The sequence below is a fragment of the Lepus europaeus genome, chromosome 18 (assembly GCF_033115175.1).
Source record: "Lepus europaeus isolate LE1 chromosome 18, mLepTim1.pri, whole genome shotgun sequence".
In the NCBI taxonomy this organism is placed as follows: domain Eukaryota; kingdom Metazoa; phylum Chordata; class Mammalia; order Lagomorpha; family Leporidae; genus Lepus; species Lepus europaeus.
Window position 1 is genome coordinate 19026971 of NC_084844.1, and position 16956 is coordinate 19043926.

Consider the following 16956-nt stretch of genomic DNA (forward strand, 5'->3'; position numbering starts at 1 on the left):
AAAGGCGAGCAGGTGTGGGATCTAAATTGGGATGAGGGTGGGGAGAGCGCTCCGCTCAGCAGGGCGCAGCTCGGCTTCCGCCCTCAGCCGTGGACCCTCATCCCGGGCGGCGCCCGGTTCACAGAACCGGAGCGGGCTGCGACCCGCCCAGACACCAGAGAGACGGAGGCGCGGCCGAGCCCCCCGCGACTCCATGGGTCTTCCGCCCTGAGAGCCTGCCGGCGCCCCGCTCCAAGTCCGTCCTCGTCACAGAAGCGGCTGCCCGCCCCAGCGTGAAGGTGCGGAGCAGGGGTGTGCGGGGCGGAGAGGTGGGGGCGGAGAGCCCCGCGGGAAGGGCGGGGAAGCCTGGGCCGGAAGGCGTCCCAGGCTCGGCTGGGAGCCGGCGCTCTCTTTCGACGCCACCCGCTGCCCCCGCCCCCGAGCCGGCCGGGACGGCACAGCGTCTCCGCCCCCAGCGCACCGCGCACCTCACCTTGAACGCTGCTCCACCCACTCCCAGCCTATTGGGCCTCCCGGGCGGAGGCGGCCCGGCGATTGGCCAGGGTGGCCCAGGGAGGCCCCGCCTCTCTCCCCGCCCCCGTTCCCGTCCGCCGGTACTTTGGACGGCGGCGTGGCGCCCCTCCTCCCCTCCCGGTCCCCGCCCCCTGGAGCAAATGCTGCCGAGCTGCGGCCGCGGGGCAGATGCACGCGCTCGGGCCCTTCTAGCAGGCGCGGGCAGGCGCTGGGCGCGCGAAAGCGAAAGAAGGAAGAGGAAGGGAGGGCGAGGGCGGGGTGTTGAGGAGGGGCGGGAGGAGGAAGAGGAGGAGGTTGGAGCGCGCTCGCGCTTGGCCTCGCGCCCGCGCGGAGGGAGGGGGAGAGGGGCGCGCGCGCGCACTCTCGCGTTCTCGCTCGCTCCATCCATCCATCCTCCGGTCGCGGCACGCGCGCGCGCTCCGGGCTCGCGCCGCACCCCCCGCCCGGGAGAGGCGGGCTGGAGTGGGGGGCGGGGGGAGGGGCGCGCGGACGGCGCGCGGACTGCGCGCGGGCGGGGTGAGGTGAGGAGGAGGAGGCGGCGACGGGACGAGAAGGGAGGGGAAGGGGCCATGGCCGCCCGGTGAGGCGGCGAGGCGGGGGGGCGGCCCGACCCCCCGGCCCCGGGCCCTGGGCCCCGGGGAGAGGCGAGGACGGACCGACGGACATGGGGCTCCGGAGCAGCCGCCGCCGCCGCCGCCGCCGGAGGACGCGGCCCTGAGAGGCCGCCGGGCCCCGGCGCGGCCCCCCGGGCGGGGTGAGTACGGGACGGAGACGGGAACGGGGGAGGGGCCTGCGGGGGGCGGGGGGCGGGGCCCGAGGCGGGGCTTGGGCCCCCTCCCCCCAGGTCTGGGTCAGCGCCCCTTCCCCTCCCCCCGGGCCGACGCGGAAACGCCCGGCTTCCCCCGGCTTCCCGGCCCGGCCGGGGCCCCCTGCTCTTCCCCCTGTCTGGGTACCCCCCTTGGGCGGGGCAGGGCCGGCCGGGGAGGGGGCGCGGGGCCTTTGTTAGGGAGCCAGGCCCCAGCCCCCGGGACAATAGAGACACCCTCCCGGACTCCTGTGCCCGGTCGGGCCGGGCCGCCGGCAGGCTGGGAAGGAGAGGGGCCGGGACGCGTCCCACTCTGCCCACTCTCTGGGGGTCGGTCCGGCCCGGCCCGGCGCCGGCCTCGGGCGGCTCGGCTCTCCTCCCCCCAGTCGGTATGATGCAGCAGTGCCGCAGGGACGGGGGAAGAGCCGAGGCCGGGCCTCCTACCCTGCCCAGTGCCCCTGGCTCGTTTGTCAGTCCCCACCCCACTGCGGGCCGGCAGCCCCTTAAACTCGTACCCACCGTTCGGAGGGGCCCCGGACTGTGGGCGCTGTTTCTGAATCCTTTGGTGGGGGCTGCTGGACTTTGGGGCTCTTGGAGAGACTTCCGGGCAGGTCCTGAGGGAGGGAGGGTGGCTCTCGGAAAGAAGAACAGGTAAGGGGAGTGCCCTGCTCCTGGCGTGGCGTGGCGTGGCGTGCCATCCCACCGCGCGCTGTCCCCTCCGCCGGCGGCGGGCCTGCGGTGCCCTTTAGCGCCGGGCTGCGGCGGGCTCTGCCCCTCTCTGGAGCGGCCGGCTGATATCAAGGGAAGACCGAGTGGGTTGAAGGTGGTAGGGTCCTAGGGCCATCGCCACTTCTGGTAGCAGTACCCCCCCAAGTGGACATCCTGGCCGAAGCAGAGGTGACTCCGAGGAGAGCCTTTAGGGGAGGGGGGGTGTACTTAGGAGTCTGTGCAGTTCTTTGCCACACCCTGTGGGTTCGCTTTGAGGCCTGAGTTCCTTCTCCTCCCCCTGCTGCATTGCACCATGGGTACCCGAGAGGGGTTTGAGTTTTGGGGACCTGGGGTGATCAGCTTTCTGTTGTAGACCCAGGCTGTGATTGGCAGTGGCGTGCAGGGCCCCGGCTCAGGCCTGGGGAGGACTAGGCCACCTCTGGGCTTCAGGCCGGCCAGAGCGGCCGCACTCAGTGAGCCTGGGCCTTGGGGGAGAGAGAGGCCCTGCTTCCAGGATTCCGCTCTGGGCAGCGAGGTGGGACGGGAGGTGGCAGTCTCCAGGGGTGCCTTAGATTCACACGGACACCCCCACCCCCATGTGTGCAGCCGTGTTGCCGCCCGCTGTGCTATGAGCAGTCAGAGCGCCGTCTCCACAAGAGTTTACAAATGAAAATGGAGGACATGTCTTTGTCTGGCCTGGATAACAGCAAACTAGAGGTGAGGGCTCCCCCACGTGCGCCTCTGGTTCTCGCTCTCGGCGTCTCTACGTCGCAATACCTGGCATCCCCACCAAAGAGGAATCTGGGTAGTCAGCCTCGCTCCTTAAAGGGAACGGCCAGCTGTGGAGGCCCGAGGACCCAAGAAGCAGAGAGTGAACGCGAAGCCACGATGGGGACAGTGGCAGAGAGCGCATGCTGTGTGGCCGGGGCTGCGTGGCAGGCGCCGTGGTTGGCGAGAGTCGCGCCTCTCGTGACCCTGGGTGTTCTCCCCTGGGGCCCAGGCCATCGCTCAGGAGCTATACGCGGACCTGGTCGAGGATTCTTGCTTGGGATTCTGCTTCGAGGTGCACCGGGCTGTCAAGTGTGGCTACTTCTTCCTGGACGACACGGACCCCGATAGCATGAAGGATTTTGGTGAGCTTCAGGGTGGAAGGAGGACAGCATGTCCCCTGCCCTGGCAGCCGCCCTAGCTGAAGAGCCTGGAGCTCCTGTGAGCTCAGGCAGGAGCCTTGAAGAGGCCTTGGGACCAGGGTTGGGGGCAAGAGGTGAGGGCGCCCTGCCCGCCCTGACCGCCACACCTCTCCTGTCCCCAGAGATCGTGGACCAGCCAGGGTTGGACATCTTTGGACAGGTTTTCAACCAGTGGAAGAGCAAGGAGTGTGTTTGCCCCAATTGCAGTCGCAGCATAGCTGCCTCCCGCTTTGCTCCCCATCTGGAGAAGTGCCTAGGAATGGGTCGGAACAGCAGCCGAATCGCCAACCGCCGGTGAGGGCCTTCCCCCTGTTGGAACCGGGCCTGCACTGTGCTGTGTCCGCAGGATGGGCTGTCCCTGGCCCCCAGTGCTCCCCTGTAGTTCTGGAGGTGTGGATGGGAAGGGGCAGCGACCTTGACCTTCCCCCCCCCCCTTGGCAGGATTGCCAATAGCAACAACATGAACAAGTCTGAGAGTGACCAAGAGGATAACGATGACATCAACGACAATGACTGGTCCTATGGCTCGGAGAAGAAAGGTGTTTGGGGCTTGGGAAACGTGGGGGACGAGGGGATGCGATGGGCCAGTAGGGTGGGTGGAGGGTACACAGTGGTCGCGAGCCGTCCTGAGTGATGGGGGCCGCGTGTCACTTTACGCTCTTTCCTGGCTGCCCTCAGATTGAGAACACGAAGTAACCCTGCTCTGTGTCTTTTTTGCCCCTCACAGCCAAGAAGAGAAAATCAGACAAGGTGAGAGCGGGGCAAGCACGGGGAGTGTGGGCCCACGACAGCTCCCCTCCCCGGGGGCAGGGCGTCCTGCCTTCTGTCTGAGGTCACGGGGCCTCTGGGTCTGGGGATGAGGGTGTCTGGTGGGCAGGGGACAGCAGAGGCCTTGGGCCAGCTGGAGGGTGGATGGGTAGATGGGCCTCGTACTGGGAGTGAGCGCAGGAATTTGAGGATGTTTCTTTGTCAAATCTTTTTTCCTTCCCTGGGTTCTCGGCTCCCCCTTATCGTTACCCTTTCCCCAAAGCTATGGTATCTCCCATTCCAGAACCCCAATTCCCCTCGAAGATCCAAGTCTTTAAAACACAAAAATGGTAAGTGGGGCTAGAACCATGGGAGGTCTTTCGCTGTGGCTTCTGGGACTCATTGCTGGGGGTGGGGTGGCAGGTGCAGGGAGGGGAGTCGAGGGAGGGCCTGTGATCCTTCTGTCACCCCCACTTCCTCTCTGGTTATTTTCAGGGTTCTCTGTCTGTACCTCTGCACCAAACACCCTTCCCCTTCTTTTTTCTTCTTCAGGGGAACTTAGCAACTCGGATCCTTTCAAGGTGAGCAGAGGCTGCCTCTCGTGGGCCTTGCTGCGAGTTGCCTGGGATTTGATGGTGGGGAGCGGAAAGCTGGTAGCAACAGCACTGGATGCTCTGTGGGGTCTTGTACACCTGAGTCCATCCCAGGCCCACCCCCACCCCAGCCCTCGTGCGCTGGGACCAAGGGCTCACTTGGAAGACCGCGGGGCAGTCCTGATGCTCTTCACGGGGGGAGGGAGGAGGGGGCCTGGTTCTCTACTCCCACCCCCTGCCCCCTCCTTGCCGCTTTCTTGCTTCTCTGACTTACTTCTCTGGTTCTCCCACAGTATAACAATTCAACTGGGATCAGCTATGAGACCCTGGGGCCAGAGGAGCTGCGTAGCCTGCTCACCACGGTGAGTGCCCGGGGAAGGGGCAGTCCTTGGGGAGGGGGCTGGAGCTACAGGCAGTGGTCACAGCCGTGCAGGAGGCTGGTGACTTAGCAGTCAGGGCCACCGTGCTCTCTGGAAGCCAGCTTCCCTGCCCATCGCGGTCCACACTGCCTGCCCTGGCCACCTGGGGCTGGTTCTGCTTGTGCAGGCTGGCTGCGTACTGCAGGGAGCGTGTAGGTCTAGCCGGGTGCCCGCCCCTCCTCTCAGCTTATATTCTTCTTCCAGCAATGTGGGGTGATTTCTGAACACACCAAGAAGATGTGCACAAGGTGAGCACAGAACTAGAAGGGGGCAGGGGCATGGGTCGGGAGCGCCCCTGGATCCTCCCTTCCTGGAGCGGTCAGGCCTCAGGCCCCAGTCTGGGAGCGCCTCATTCACCCCTGCCCCGTCTGCACCCTTCCCTCCCGCCTCTGCCGAGGGCAGGGCTCTGCTGACCGAGGCCCTCGGGCCCCTGCCTGCCTCGTCGGCTCTGACCCTTCTTTCCCCTGCCAGGTCCCTGCGCTGCCCCCAGCACACGGATGAGCAGAGGCGAACCGTGCGGATTTACTTCCTCGGGCCCTCAGCGTGAGTGGCCCGCCGAGAAGGGGCTGGGCTGTGGCAGGTTAGGAGCCAAGCTGCATCCCTAATGCCTTCGGCTCCTTCTTTTCCCAGCGTCCTGCCTGAGGTCGAGAGCTCCCTGGATAATGACAGCTTTGACATGACTGACAGCCAAGCCCTGATCAGCCGGCTCCAGTGGGACGGCTCCTCGGATCTCTCACCCTCTGATTCAGGCTCCTCCAAGACGAGTGAAAATCAGGGATGGGGTCTCGGTAGGTGGCACAGTGGGCCCCGGGGGCTCGACCGGGGCCTGGAGCACCACCTCTCCTGCCGCAGCCCAACCATCCCCTCTCCTGCCTTTCTCTGCAGGCACCAACAGCTCGGAGTCTCGGAAAACCAAGAAAAAGAAATCCCATCTGAGCCTGGTAGGGACTGCCTCTGGCCTGGGCTCCAACAAAAAGAAGAAGCCAAAGCCACCGGCGCCCCCAACGCCCAGCATCTACGATGACATCAACTGACTCGGGTGCAAGGGATAGCCTTTGGCTGAAAAGAGCCCTCTCTCCCGACCCCCACCCAGGTGGCAAAGCCTGGCAAACGGACAGCTGCTGGGGGTTTGGGCTTGGGAAGCTTGGTGGGCCAGGCAGGCGGAGGATCCAGTTATGCACCCCTGGGGGGTGTCAGGGTCTTCTGCAATGGAGCACGACTCCTCGGCGTGCGGGACTCAGACCTGGACTTACTATGCCTTGGACATAAGTTTGGTGGGGAGGCGGTTTTCCTATTTATTCTGTGAGTTACTGGATGTCCAGCTAGGCCAGGGGCCTGACCTGGGCACTGTGCCAGGGCACTGCCTGCCCCCACCCCAGGAACTGGACTAAGCCCTGCCGAGGGGCATCATGGCTACCCGGAGGCTGTGGGTTGGAAGCTGAGCCTGGAGGGGCCTCCCCAGGCTGCCCTCAGCAATGTGAATGGGTCCGGTGCTTGGAGCTGAGGGGCAGGGCTGGGCATGTCCTGTCTGTGTGCAGAATCCTATCAGATGCCCCCAGTCCCCGGGGGCAGCAGGCAGAGTGCTGTCTGCTGAGGTGGGCGTCCAGACCCTCACAGGGGCAGCCCTTTCCCTCAGTCCCCGTGGGCCCCCCTGGCAGCAGGCGCTGTCCTCTTGTTGGGTGCCAGGAAAGGGCCCCCAGCCTCTACAGCTTCAAGGAACGGGAGAGGGGAGGGCAGGACGAGGGAGCTGTGTGTATCAAAATTACTCCCCCTGCCTTTCCTCCCTGACCCAGGGCTGGCGAGGAGTGGGCCCCAAGGTGAGAGGGAACGGTGCTGCTTTATTTGACATGTTTTCTTACCTCATTCCCTGCCCCAGGAAGGGGCCCAGCCTCACCCTCCTGGGGTGGCCCCACGGTCCTCCTGCCCACCCTGCCCTGCTGGGGCAGCCCAAGTTCCCGACTGCTGCTGCCACCCGTCACCTTGACCAGCTTCGGTTCCTCTCAGTGCTCCTCCCTCCAGAGCCTGCCCCGTTCCCCCTCCCTTCGCCGCTTTTAAGTTATTTATTCTGTACTTGTGGTCTGGGGCTCTGAGGAAAACCTGACTCTTGTGCCTCTCCCCCTTTGCTAGGAGTGGGGTGGGAAGCGAGGGTGGCCTTCACGCCCTGGGCTGTCAGTGGAGGGCAAGAGGGCGTCACGGCCCCTCTGGGACTGTCGTGCCAGTGTGCCCACCTGCCTGGTCTACATCCTGGAGAGATGTACTGCCCCACCTCCACGCGAGCACCACCACTCCCGGGAGCCACGCTGGAGGACTGCAGTCTGGGCCAAGTCCTCCGCCCTCCTCCCAGGAGGAGCCATCCCCTAGCTTGGGTAGCGAGTACCCAGGACTGGTTGGACTGACTGGGGTTAGGGACCCTAGAGGGTTAAGAGAGCAACAGAGCGAGGGCTTGCCGTGCCCTGTCTGGAACTCCAATCTCCCCCTGGGGTGGTTCTGATTGTGGCTGATGCCTGGTTACAGATTCGTTTTTAACCCAAGAATTGTGATTATTTTTTAAAGAGCCAAACACTTTGGCAGGAGACAGAATAAATCCTGGGGCCCCGGCTCCTCTGTTCTTGGCCCTGCTCAGCCTTCTCCCCACATGGGGAAGCCAGAGGAAAAGGAGCATCTCCACTTCCCGCAGAGCCTTGGCCGTGGGCGGGAAGGCCAAGGGCCACTCTCCCTTCTGGGAGGCAGCTGCAGTTCAGGCCCTAATACACCCTTTCCCTCCTGGCCTCCCCCTTCCCCCCCTTCTGGTTGGAGAAGGGAGAAGGGGGGAGTAGCTTGGGAACTGGTTTGTCCACATCCACGTCCCCATTGTTCCTTGGCCCACCCTCAGGGCTGAGCCCCCTGCCCAGGCTGGGTGAGATGGGCTTGGTCCAGCAGGAACCCTGAGGGAGCAGGCGAACCCCTTTTCTGGGGAGAGTGCCCCCTACCATGTAGTTAAGCAGGGGCTCGGGGCTCCCCACTTCCCTCCCTCGAACAGCAGGCTGTGTGGGTTTCAGTTCCCATCCTTCCCAGCCCGGCTAGGTGTCGTCTGCCCTGTATCCTATCATGTGTCTGAGTGTGTGGGGGGTTCTGTACTAATTCCCGGGGCCGGTGGCTTTTTCCTTCCATGCATCACTCCCCCCCGCATGCCCAGGGGCCGCCCGCCTGGCATTACCGCATGCTGGGGTCGTTGGGGGAGGGGGGTGGGGCTCACGCTGTCCTGTGGTCTTGAGATTTTTATTTTTGCATATGTAATCCATCCTGTACAGGTAGCTAACTTTGTAAACGCTGTGTATTCCCTCTGCCCCCATGGCTGCTGGTGTAAATAAACTGCATCTCCCGTTGGTAGCCCGGCCTTCCCACCCTCATCACCACGCTGCTGGGGGAGAGCAAAGCCACTCTTAATGTCACAGGAGGCGGCTCCACAGCCACAGGAATGGAACTTTATTCAGTCACAGACACCGACCCTCCATCCAACAGCCTCAGACAGGAGGGCCTGAGGCCCTGAGAGCCATACCCAGAGCTCGTCCTTGGAGCTGGGTGGGGTAGGACGCTGGCTGGGGGCCAGTGCTGTCTTGCTCACAGCCCTAGGCCTAGGGGAGTAGCAGCTGTGGCCTGGCCCCTCCCAATGTTGGGGGCTTGGCATTGTGCCCCAATCCCCTCCCCAACTGAGCTTTAGGAAGACTTAAAAAAAAAAAAAAAGTGCTCTGAAAGGGGAGCACAGTGGAAACTAGAACACGGGGGCCGCCTATCGCTGCTACGGGGCCGGGGAGGAAGGTGGTGACTGGGTGCCCATGAGGGAGGCTGGCACACCCCTTATCCCCAGAGTGGCTGCAGGTCCCAGAGGCCGCTCCTCAGCTAAGCAGGTGCACAGGGTCCGGGCTCCCAGCAGGATCGCAGTGGGGGCATGCTGGGCCACCCCGGCAGGCAGCTCTGGTGCTAGGGCAGACATGCAGGGCACTTGGGAAGAGCTGGGGTCGCTGCTGGGAGGGAATCCTCAGAGCCCAAGCTTCCCACTGAAACCGGCCATCATCAGCTCAACTCCCACAGGATCCTAGATGTGAGATGACCTCCTCATTTCTACCTGAGTTGTGCTTGCACAGAGGGGATGTCCACACCCTGTGAACGTGAAGGGGAGACCCCATACCTGCCTCTAGGGCCGACAGAGGGGGCAGCCCCCGCATCCTTCCCACCCCTCCCTCCCAGGCCCTCGGGCCCAGCTCTGGCCAGGAAAGGGGGAGGCCACAGAGGAGGAAGACCAGGCCTTTCATTTTCTCCCCATGTCCTCATCGTCCATACATCCCGAATACAAGGAAGCTGAAGAAGACGGTAACCCCCACCAGGGAGACAGTGGCAGGTGCTGTGAAGAACTGGCGATAATTGATACGGAAGTACCAAACAACACCCAACAGCACCACAAACACAGGCACCATGAGGCTGCCCACGTTGACGCCAAGGCTGGCTGGCTCAGTGGCTGAGGGGGCCAGGGAGGCCGAGGGGCCTGGGGTAGCTGCCCCCGGGGGCGAGCGGTGGCAGTGAATGACACAGTTGTCGGTGATGTTGAGGGACTGCAGCGTGCAGCCCGGGTCCTGCAGCAGGCGGCCCTGGTAGATGAATTTCATCTGGTTCTCCTGTCCAGGGAAGTATTTGCTGGAAGGCAATGCACGGAAGGAAAGACAGAGGTGAGGGATGGGAGGGCGGCCAGGGAACTGAAGGGTGGGATCCTAAGGAAGCATGCCCCAACCCTTGGTAGGGGCTGTGCCTCATGCCTCCCTGCTGCTCCCCACCAAGGGCTGGGCGGCTGGGACACTGGGAGCCTCCTGCTTTCCAGCCCACTCACCTCTTCAGAGCACCCACAGTGTCCTCGGGCCTGGCCACAGCCAGCTCTTCGGTGTCATTGAGGAATTTGAGTCGCACATGGATGAGGCCGGGGCTGGGCGGGATGCAGGTGCTAGCCTCGGAGCGCAGGGGGACCTCAGGCCCGCTGCCCTCTCTGCCTGCTTGTCTCTTGGGCAGGCCTTGGATGTCCAAGAGATGCTCCAGGCTGGGCTCGGCACCGCCTCCAGCCCCCAACTCCCCTGTGGCATGTCCCCCACCTTCGCCGGCCTCTTCAGCCTTCTCATCATTACCCTCTGATGGAGGGGGGAGTTCGCTGGGCTCTGGGGCTCCTTGGCCTGCTACCAGGTGGTCCACGTGCCCCAGGTGGAGGACAGATGTATCGCCTGCTGACACGATAGTGCCCAGGAGCTGGCTGCTGCCACTGTCTGCTACATAGGTAGAGAGCCAGGCTAGGACCAAAGCGAGAATCAGCACCACCACACCGGCCACCACCATCACCTCATTGCCCACACCCTCAATGAGGGTGACGTCAGAGAGCTCCATGGTCTGGCTGCCGACGGGGTCCAGGCTGCAAGAACAAAGAGGGGCGGCATCAGTGGAGCCCGCGGGGTTGTGGCCAGGTTTCTAGCTTATCTGGGCTTTAACTGACCCAGCCCTGAATGAAAATTGAGTTCAGTGGAGGAGGGCGGCACAAAGCTTCCTAACTCTGGACCCCAAACCGAAAGCCAAGGCCTTACCCTTTGCCACGATTGTGAAACTCTAAGGTTGCACACCCTTCCTCCCACATTCCAACCTCCCCACCAGCAGATCCCCAGCAAAACCTTCTATGCTTGTCGTTGCTGCTACTGTTTGCTGTTCTGAAACATTTATTTCAAAGGCAGAGTGCGAGAGAGATCCTCCATCTGTCGGGTCACTCCCCACGTGGCCGCAGCTGCCAGGGGCTGGGCCAGGCCAAAGCCGGGAGCCTGAACTCCATCCAGGTTTCTCGTGGGAACTCAAGTCCCTGGACCATCCTCCGCTGCTTCCCAGGCACCTTAGCAGGGAGCTGCATCAGAAACAGAGCAGCCGGGACAGACCTGTGCTCCGACACAGGAGGGCGATGTCCGACTGGCGGCGCCGTAACCCATGCGCCACAGCACCCGCCTGCACGGCTGTTACTTTTTAGTGAATGGGAAAAGCATTCGCTTCTTTGAGCCCAGTTCTTAGACTTTCCAACACTCGGTCAAGCAAGTATGTCCCCTAAGCAACCGCCAAGGCAGCTGCAGAGAAACCAAAAAATCCAAAAAGTTTTATCTTAAGGCCTCTTCGGAGGCCCTGGGCGGCCAGCCTTGCAGATCTGAGCCCCTTCTCCCTCACGGTCGCAGATCCAGGCCCGGCTGTCAAGACCTAAGGAAAATGAACCTCTCATCGAAGCAGTCACACCTCCCCAGAGGCCACCGGAGGGGCCACCAGGGGCTCACAAGTGCCAAACGCACTCCCCAGGTGAACTGCCTCGCAAAGGATTCCACGCCGGCTCTCCCACGCCCTCTCAGCTCTCCCTGTGCCGCGGGGTTGACCCTGCGCGGTTCCTCCGGTGCCTACGGCTTCCCTCCAAGAACCTGCTGCGCTCACAGCCGCTCCTGGGCAAGTCCAGGCCGGCGGTCACCATCCTCGGACTGTCCTCACCGCACCTGCGCAACTTCATCACACGGCTCTACCTGTCCGGCTCTCTACGCGACTCCAGGAGACAAGGAGGACTGCACGCCTGGGGAAGCTACCAACCTCGGCAGGGTTCCCACATCCTCACCTGCCACGCCGGCCCTGCCCCTGCGGCCGGGGAGAAAGCAAACACAGAGCAACTCATCACAACGCCCGCCCGCCTCTTCCTGGCGGCGGACAACTTTCCCAGAGCCTCGGTAAAACGGGGTTAAAAATAGCACCTACCTCAGCAGGTCGTTTGGAAGATGACGTGAAATCATCCAAGCAAAACTACCTAGCGCGGCACATCGCAACCGCTCAAGTGGCAGCCATCCGGTTATCGCTCCCCGACCAAGCCCTCACGGCAGGCGCGGTAATGGCATGAGCCACGCTTTGCAGAAAAGGGTGGCGGCGAAGCGACCGAAACGGCTGGGGGACACCGGGACCCCAGCCCGCCCGCCCCCGGGGCCTCCGCCCTCTCAGGCCGTCAGCGAGCTGACCGCGCGCTGAGTGAGGAGGGTCCGCCTCCCCGTCGGCCCGAGCCGCAGGCTCCGCGTCTGGGCGGTCCTGCTCCCGCAACGCTGGCGCGGGGGCCGCCGGGTTCCGGTCACGGCGCCCAAGCCCAGCTCTCCTAGGCCCCGAGGGGCTGGATCAGGTGAGGGGGTCACAAACCATCCACACCCCTCAAACTTCGGGGCGGGGCTGCTGGACCGGGGGTGGGGCTTGAGGGCGCGAGGAGTCATGGGAAAATTAAAGGGGGCTTGGACTGGTACTGTGCTCGGATGGGGAAGGAGGTCCTCACCTGAGAAGTCCAGACTAAATGTTTTACCTTCTCCAGGACGGCCCCTGGCCTCGTCTTTCCGTAGGGGCCGGGGGAGGGGCTGGCAATCCTCGACTCGGTCCACAGTCCAGTGTCTTCCGGCTTCTCCCGGAAGCTGTTAGAACCACAGATAGGAAGTCCCGCCTCCGCGCCTTGCACTGATGACGCACGTCTACGTAAGGCGAGCTGACGTAAACGTATTCTTTAAATAAAAGGGACAGGGTTCTCAGCGGAAGAAGGGGCGGAGTCATTGTTGGCGGGATCGCGGCCCTCCGGGCTCAAGGCCACGCCTGGTGGGCGGGGCCTCAGGCCGACCGGGGTGAGAGGCGGGGCCAGGAGGGGAGGTGCTCGGGGCGGGGCGTGGCTTCGTGGCCGTGGAACTTTGCCCAGGCTGGCTCCCCCGGCCGGAGCCTGAGAGAGGCCGCCCACTCTGCGGCCTGTTTCTTCAGGCCTTGCTCCCTGGCTCCCAGGCTGGAGGGATTCTTTACCGCCCTGGGCCGCGGACTGAGTGAGGACCTCCCTGGCGCTGGGCTGGTAGGGCAGATGGAGGGACCAGGTTAGGCAGTGCGCTCCAGGTGGCGTGGGGCCTGGGTAAATACGGCGGGAAAGCCTTTCAGAGAGGCAGGGATTCATCGCAGCCTCGGGGCACGAGAAAAGGAGCCAGAGAGAAGGGAGAAAAAGCGCCTCTTCCCAGCACTTACCTAAGGGTTTGCGTTTTAGTGAGCTGTTGATGAAAGTATAGGTAATGCAGCCGGGGCAATCCGAAGTGCAGGGCTCGGTGGTTTGCACCGGCTGAACTCTCGGTCGGAACGAGCCTGCAGAAGCAGCAAAGGAAATGACCCCAGAACCAGCTCCCTTCAGACCTCGTCTAGCCGCTGACGTCCGTCATAGGTTAGTTTTTCCTGATGTTGCACTTTATATGAAAGGAATCCGGGGCCGGTCGTGGCGCAGCGGGTTAAACCACCAAGTGCGACACCAACACCCGCTGCTCCACGTCCCATCCAGCTCTCCGCTATGGCCTGGGAAAGCAGTGGAAGATGGCCCACGTGCCTGGGCCCCTGCACCCACGTGGGAGACCCGGAAGAAGCTCCAGGCTCCTGGCTTCAGCCTGGCCCAGCCCTGGCCGTTGTGTCTTTGAGGAGTGAACCAGCAGATGAAATGTATCTTTTTCTGTCTCCCTCGCTCTGCCTTTCAAAAAATGATAAAATAAATCTTTAAAACAAAAGGAGGAGAAGGGATACAGTGTTGACATAACAGGTAAAGGCGCCACCTGCGATGCCAGCATCCAAATGGGTACCTGTTGGTTTCTCAGTTGTTCCACTTCTGATGCAGCTCCCTGCTAATGTGCCTTGGGCCTCTGCACCCACATGGGAGTCCCAGAAGAAGCTCCTCCTGGCTCCTGGCCTCTGTCTGGCCCAGCTCTGGCCATTGCAGCCATTTGGGGAGTGAACTAGTAGATGGAAGATTTCTCTTTCTTCCCCACCCCTCTATAACTCTGCCTTTCAAATAAATAAATCTAAAAAATTTTTTAAAAGAGACTGTTTTGTGTCTGGATTCTTTTAAAGTTTGTTATTTTAATTTTTAAAAGAGATTTATTTATTTGTTTGAAAGGCAGAATTGAGTCAGAGAGAGAGAGAGAGAGAGAGATCTTACATCTGCTGGTTCACTCCCCAAATGACCACAAAGGCCAGGGCCGAGCCAGGCTGAAACCAGGACCCAGGAACTCTATCAGGGTCTCCCATATGGGTGGCGGGGACTGAAGCACTTGGGCCATCGTCCACTGCTTTCCCAGGCTGCTTCAGGAGTGCGGGTGTAGCCAGGATTTGAAGCAGGCACTCAGATGGGAGATGTAAGTGTCCCGAGTGGCAGCTGGACATACTGTGCCTTTATGCCATCCTTTTTTTTTTTTTTTTTTTTTTTTTTCTTGAAAGGCAGAGTTATAGAGAGAGTAGGAGGAGAGAGAGAGAGAGAGAGGCTTTCATTGGCTGGTTCACTCCCCAAATGGCTGTAATGGCCAGGGCAAAGCCAGGACAAAGCCAGGAGCCCGGAGCTTCTTCTGGGTCTCCCATGTGGGTGCAGGGGCCCAAGCACTTGGGCCATCTTCTGCTGCTTCCCCAGGCCATAACAGGGAGCTGGATCAGAAGTGGAGCAGCCAGGACTCAAACCTGAGTCCATACAGGTTGCTGGCATCGCAGGCAGAGGCCTAACCTAATACAGCACAATGCTGTCCCCCTTTATTTATTTAGGGGCCAGTGCTGTGACACAGCACTGTCTGAAATGACAAGTATGAAATGACAGTGACAAGCCACTGTCTGAAATGCTGGCAACCCATATGGGCGCAGGTTCGAGTCCTATCTACTCCACTTCCAATCTAGCTCTCTGTTAATGTGCCTTGGAAAGCAGCAGAAGATAACCCAAGTACTTGGACCCCTGTCACCCATGTGAGAGACCTGGACAAAGCTCCTGTTCCTGGGTTCGGCTTGGCCCAGTCCTGGCCATTGCAGCCATTTGGGGAGTGAACGAGTGTCTCCTCTCTATGTAACTCTGCCTTTCAAATAAATAAATAACTTATTTTAAAAAAATATTTTATTTTTTTGAAAGGCAGAGTTACAGAAAGAGGGAGAGGCAACGAGAGAGTGAGATCTTCATCTACTGGTTCACTTCCCCAGTGGCCGCAATGGCCGCAATGGCTGGGGCTGGGCCAGGCCAAAAAACCAGGAGCCTGGAACTCCATTTGATTCTCCCATGGGTGCAGAAACCCAAGCACTCGAGCTGCCTTCCATTGCTTTCCCAGATGCATTAGCAGGAAGGTGGATTGAAAGTGGAGCAGCCAGGACTTGAACCTGTGCCCAAATGGGTTTCTGGTGTTGCAGGTGGAGGCTTTACCACACACTGGCCACCCAGTTGTTTTTATTGTTATGATGATGATGATAACATATATATAAGATCTACCATTTTAACTCTTTTTTTAGGTCTGTAATTCAGTGGCATTAAATACACTCACAGTGTTGTACACCCAACACCACCACGTTTCCTGTCCCCGTTGAACAGTAACTCCCTGTTCCTCCTCCTTGCCATTCAATTCTGCTTTCTCTACACATTTGTCTATTCTCAGTACCCCTATGAATGCAGTCACCTAGGTGTGGGAATTGTGGGGCTGCGTGTGACGCCCGCGTCCCGTATCCGAGTGTCAGCTTGAGTCCTGCCTGCTCCATTTCCCACCCAGCTACCCGCAAAGGCGCTCTCCAGGCAGCAGCGGCCCAGGTACCTGGGTTGCTGCCACCCACGTGGAGACCCAGATGGACTTCCTGACTCTTGGCTTCAGCCTAACTTAGCCCTGGCTGTAGTATGTATTTGGGTAGTGAAGCAGCCAAAGGAATCTCTCTCTCCCCCTTTCTGTCACTTTATTTGAAATAAATGAATCGTTTTTTAGAAAATGGAATCATATACTATTCATACTTCCATGTTGGGCAGTCTTCATTAAGCATGTCCTTACCACCAGATACTAAGAGCCGGTTCATTCATGTTGTAGCGTGTATCAGAATTCCATTGCTTTTTAAGGCTGTCTGATATCCCACTGTAGAAATATTATATATATATATATATATATATTTTAAAGATTTATTCTTATTTATTTGAAAGTCAGAGTTACTCAGAGAGAGGAGAAGAGGAAAGAGAGAGAGAGAGGTCTTCCATCTGATGGTTCACTCCCCACTTGGCCGCAATGGCCAGAGCTGCACTGATCAGAAGCCAGGAGCCAGGAGCTTCTTCCGGGTCTCCCACATGGGTGCAGGGGCTCAAGGACTTGGGCCATCTTCTACTGCTATCCCACGCCATAGCAGAGAGCTGGATAGGAAGTGGAGCAGCCGGGACTAGAACCAGCACCCATATGGGGTGCCGGCGCTTCAGGCCAGGGCGTTAACCCACTGCGCCACAACACCAGCCCCGAAATATTATATTTTCATTTTTAAAAAGTTTATGTATTTGAAAGGCACAGTTACAGAGAGGCAGAGAGAGAGAGAGAGATCTTCCATCTACTGGTTCACTTCCCAAATAGCCACAATGGTTGGAGCTGTGCCAATCCAGAGCCAGGAGCTTCTTCCTGGTCTCCCACATGGATGCTGGGGCCCAAAGACTTGGACCATCTTCTACTGCTTTCCCAGGCCATAGCAGGGAGCTGGATCAGAAATGGAGCATCTGGGACTTGAACCGGCGTCCAATGGGACGCAGGCACTGCAGGCAACGGCTTTACCTGCTATGCCACAGTGCCGGCCCTGGTAAAGTACTGTTTTAATTTTGGCATATGTGAACCTTTTGGGTTTTAAGGTTTAGTGGTTTTACTTTGAAGAAGCAGGCAAGTCATCAAGGTCCAAGTAGACAGAATTTTGAGAATGAATATTTTCCAAGCAAAGTTCCAGACAGAACAGGTTCAAGAGCTTCCAGTAAATACTGGAAGGAGTGGAAGAACATTGACTTGAACTACTGCTAATGTATCTGTGTAACAAAACCCCCGTTTGTGTTGAGAGCTTACTATATACCATGAACTATGCGAGCATTTCATGTACATTTTCTCATGGAGCCCAATCTAGTAGCCCCTGCTTACCTAGTTAGCAGGTTTGGAAAC

The 16956-nt window shown here is 60.3% G+C and overlaps 2 protein-coding genes across 12 annotated transcripts; one reads left to right on the forward strand and one right to left on the reverse strand.

Moving 5' to 3' along the window:
• Positions 1 to 1224: 1224 nt before the first annotated feature.
• Positions 1225 to 8362, forward strand: ATXN7L3 (ataxin 7 like 3). Of its 4 annotated transcripts, none has more exons than XM_062175280.1 (13): positions 1225 to 1267; positions 2633 to 2743; positions 3027 to 3159; positions 3339 to 3510; positions 3658 to 3755; positions 3944 to 3966; positions 4247 to 4313; positions 4516 to 4544; positions 4850 to 4918; positions 5180 to 5223; positions 5447 to 5518; positions 5606 to 5763; positions 5861 to 8362. In XM_062175280.1, exons 2-13 carry the CDS (start codon positions 2693 to 2695, stop codon positions 6007 to 6009), a joined length of 1065 nt encoding a protein of 354 aa, XP_062031264.1. In that variant the 5' UTR covers positions 1225 to 1267; positions 2633 to 2692; the 3' UTR covers positions 6010 to 8362. The 4 variants fall into 4 exon arrangements, with proteins under 4 accessions (XP_062031264.1, XP_062031263.1, XP_062031262.1 ...); XM_062175279.1 differs by lacking the exon at positions 1225 to 1267 and adding an exon at positions 1628 to 1969; XM_062175278.1 differs by lacking the exon at positions 1225 to 1267 and adding an exon at positions 2086 to 2215.
• A 41-nt stretch (positions 8363 to 8403) lies between these two features.
• Positions 8404 to 12455, reverse strand: TMUB2 (transmembrane and ubiquitin like domain containing 2). Of its 8 annotated transcripts, XM_062175283.1 has the most exons (4): positions 11759 to 11978; positions 11506 to 11641; positions 9837 to 10403; positions 8404 to 9646 (listed from the first exon to the last, which is right to left on the reverse strand). In XM_062175283.1, exons 2-4 carry the CDS (start codon positions 11517 to 11519, stop codon positions 9283 to 9285), a joined length of 945 nt encoding a protein of 314 aa, XP_062031267.1. In that variant the 5' UTR covers positions 11520 to 11641; positions 11759 to 11978; the 3' UTR covers positions 8404 to 9282. The 8 variants fall into 8 exon arrangements, with proteins under 8 accessions (XP_062031267.1, XP_062031274.1, XP_062031270.1 ...); XM_062175290.1 differs by lacking the exons at positions 11506 to 11641; positions 11759 to 11978 and adding an exon at positions 12342 to 12455; XM_062175286.1 differs by lacking the exons at positions 11506 to 11641; positions 11759 to 11978 and adding an exon at positions 12315 to 12435.
• Positions 12456 to 16956: the final 4501 nt, after the last annotated feature.

What these genes read in the sequence shown, in the direction of transcription:
- TMUB2 (XM_062175282.1), bottom strand. Translation starts at nt 11,793, where the DNA reads ATGATTTCACGTCATCTTCCAAACGACCTGCTGAG. An exon ending in CTTCCAAACGACCTGCTGAG is followed by an intron (nt 10,404 to 11,758) that starts GTAGGTGCTATT and finishes TTGTTCTTGCAG; the next exon opens with CCTGGACCCCGTCGGCAGCC. An exon ending in ACTGTGGGTGCTCTGAAGAG is followed by an intron (nt 9,647 to 9,836) that starts GTGAGTGGGCTG and finishes ATTGCCTTCCAG; the next exon opens with CAAATACTTCCCTGGACAGG.
- ATXN7L3 (XM_062175280.1), top strand. Translation starts at nt 2,693, where the DNA reads ATGAAAATGGAGGACATGTCTTTGTCTGGCCTGGATAACAGCAAACTA. An exon ending in TGCGTAGCCTGCTCACCACG is followed by an intron (nt 4,919 to 5,179) that starts GTGAGTGCCCGG and finishes TTCTTCTTCCAG; the next exon opens with CAATGTGGGGTGATTTCTGA. An exon ending in ACCAAGAAGATGTGCACAAG is followed by an intron (nt 5,224 to 5,446) that starts GTGAGCACAGAA and finishes TTCCCCTGCCAG; the next exon opens with GTCCCTGCGCTGCCCCCAGC.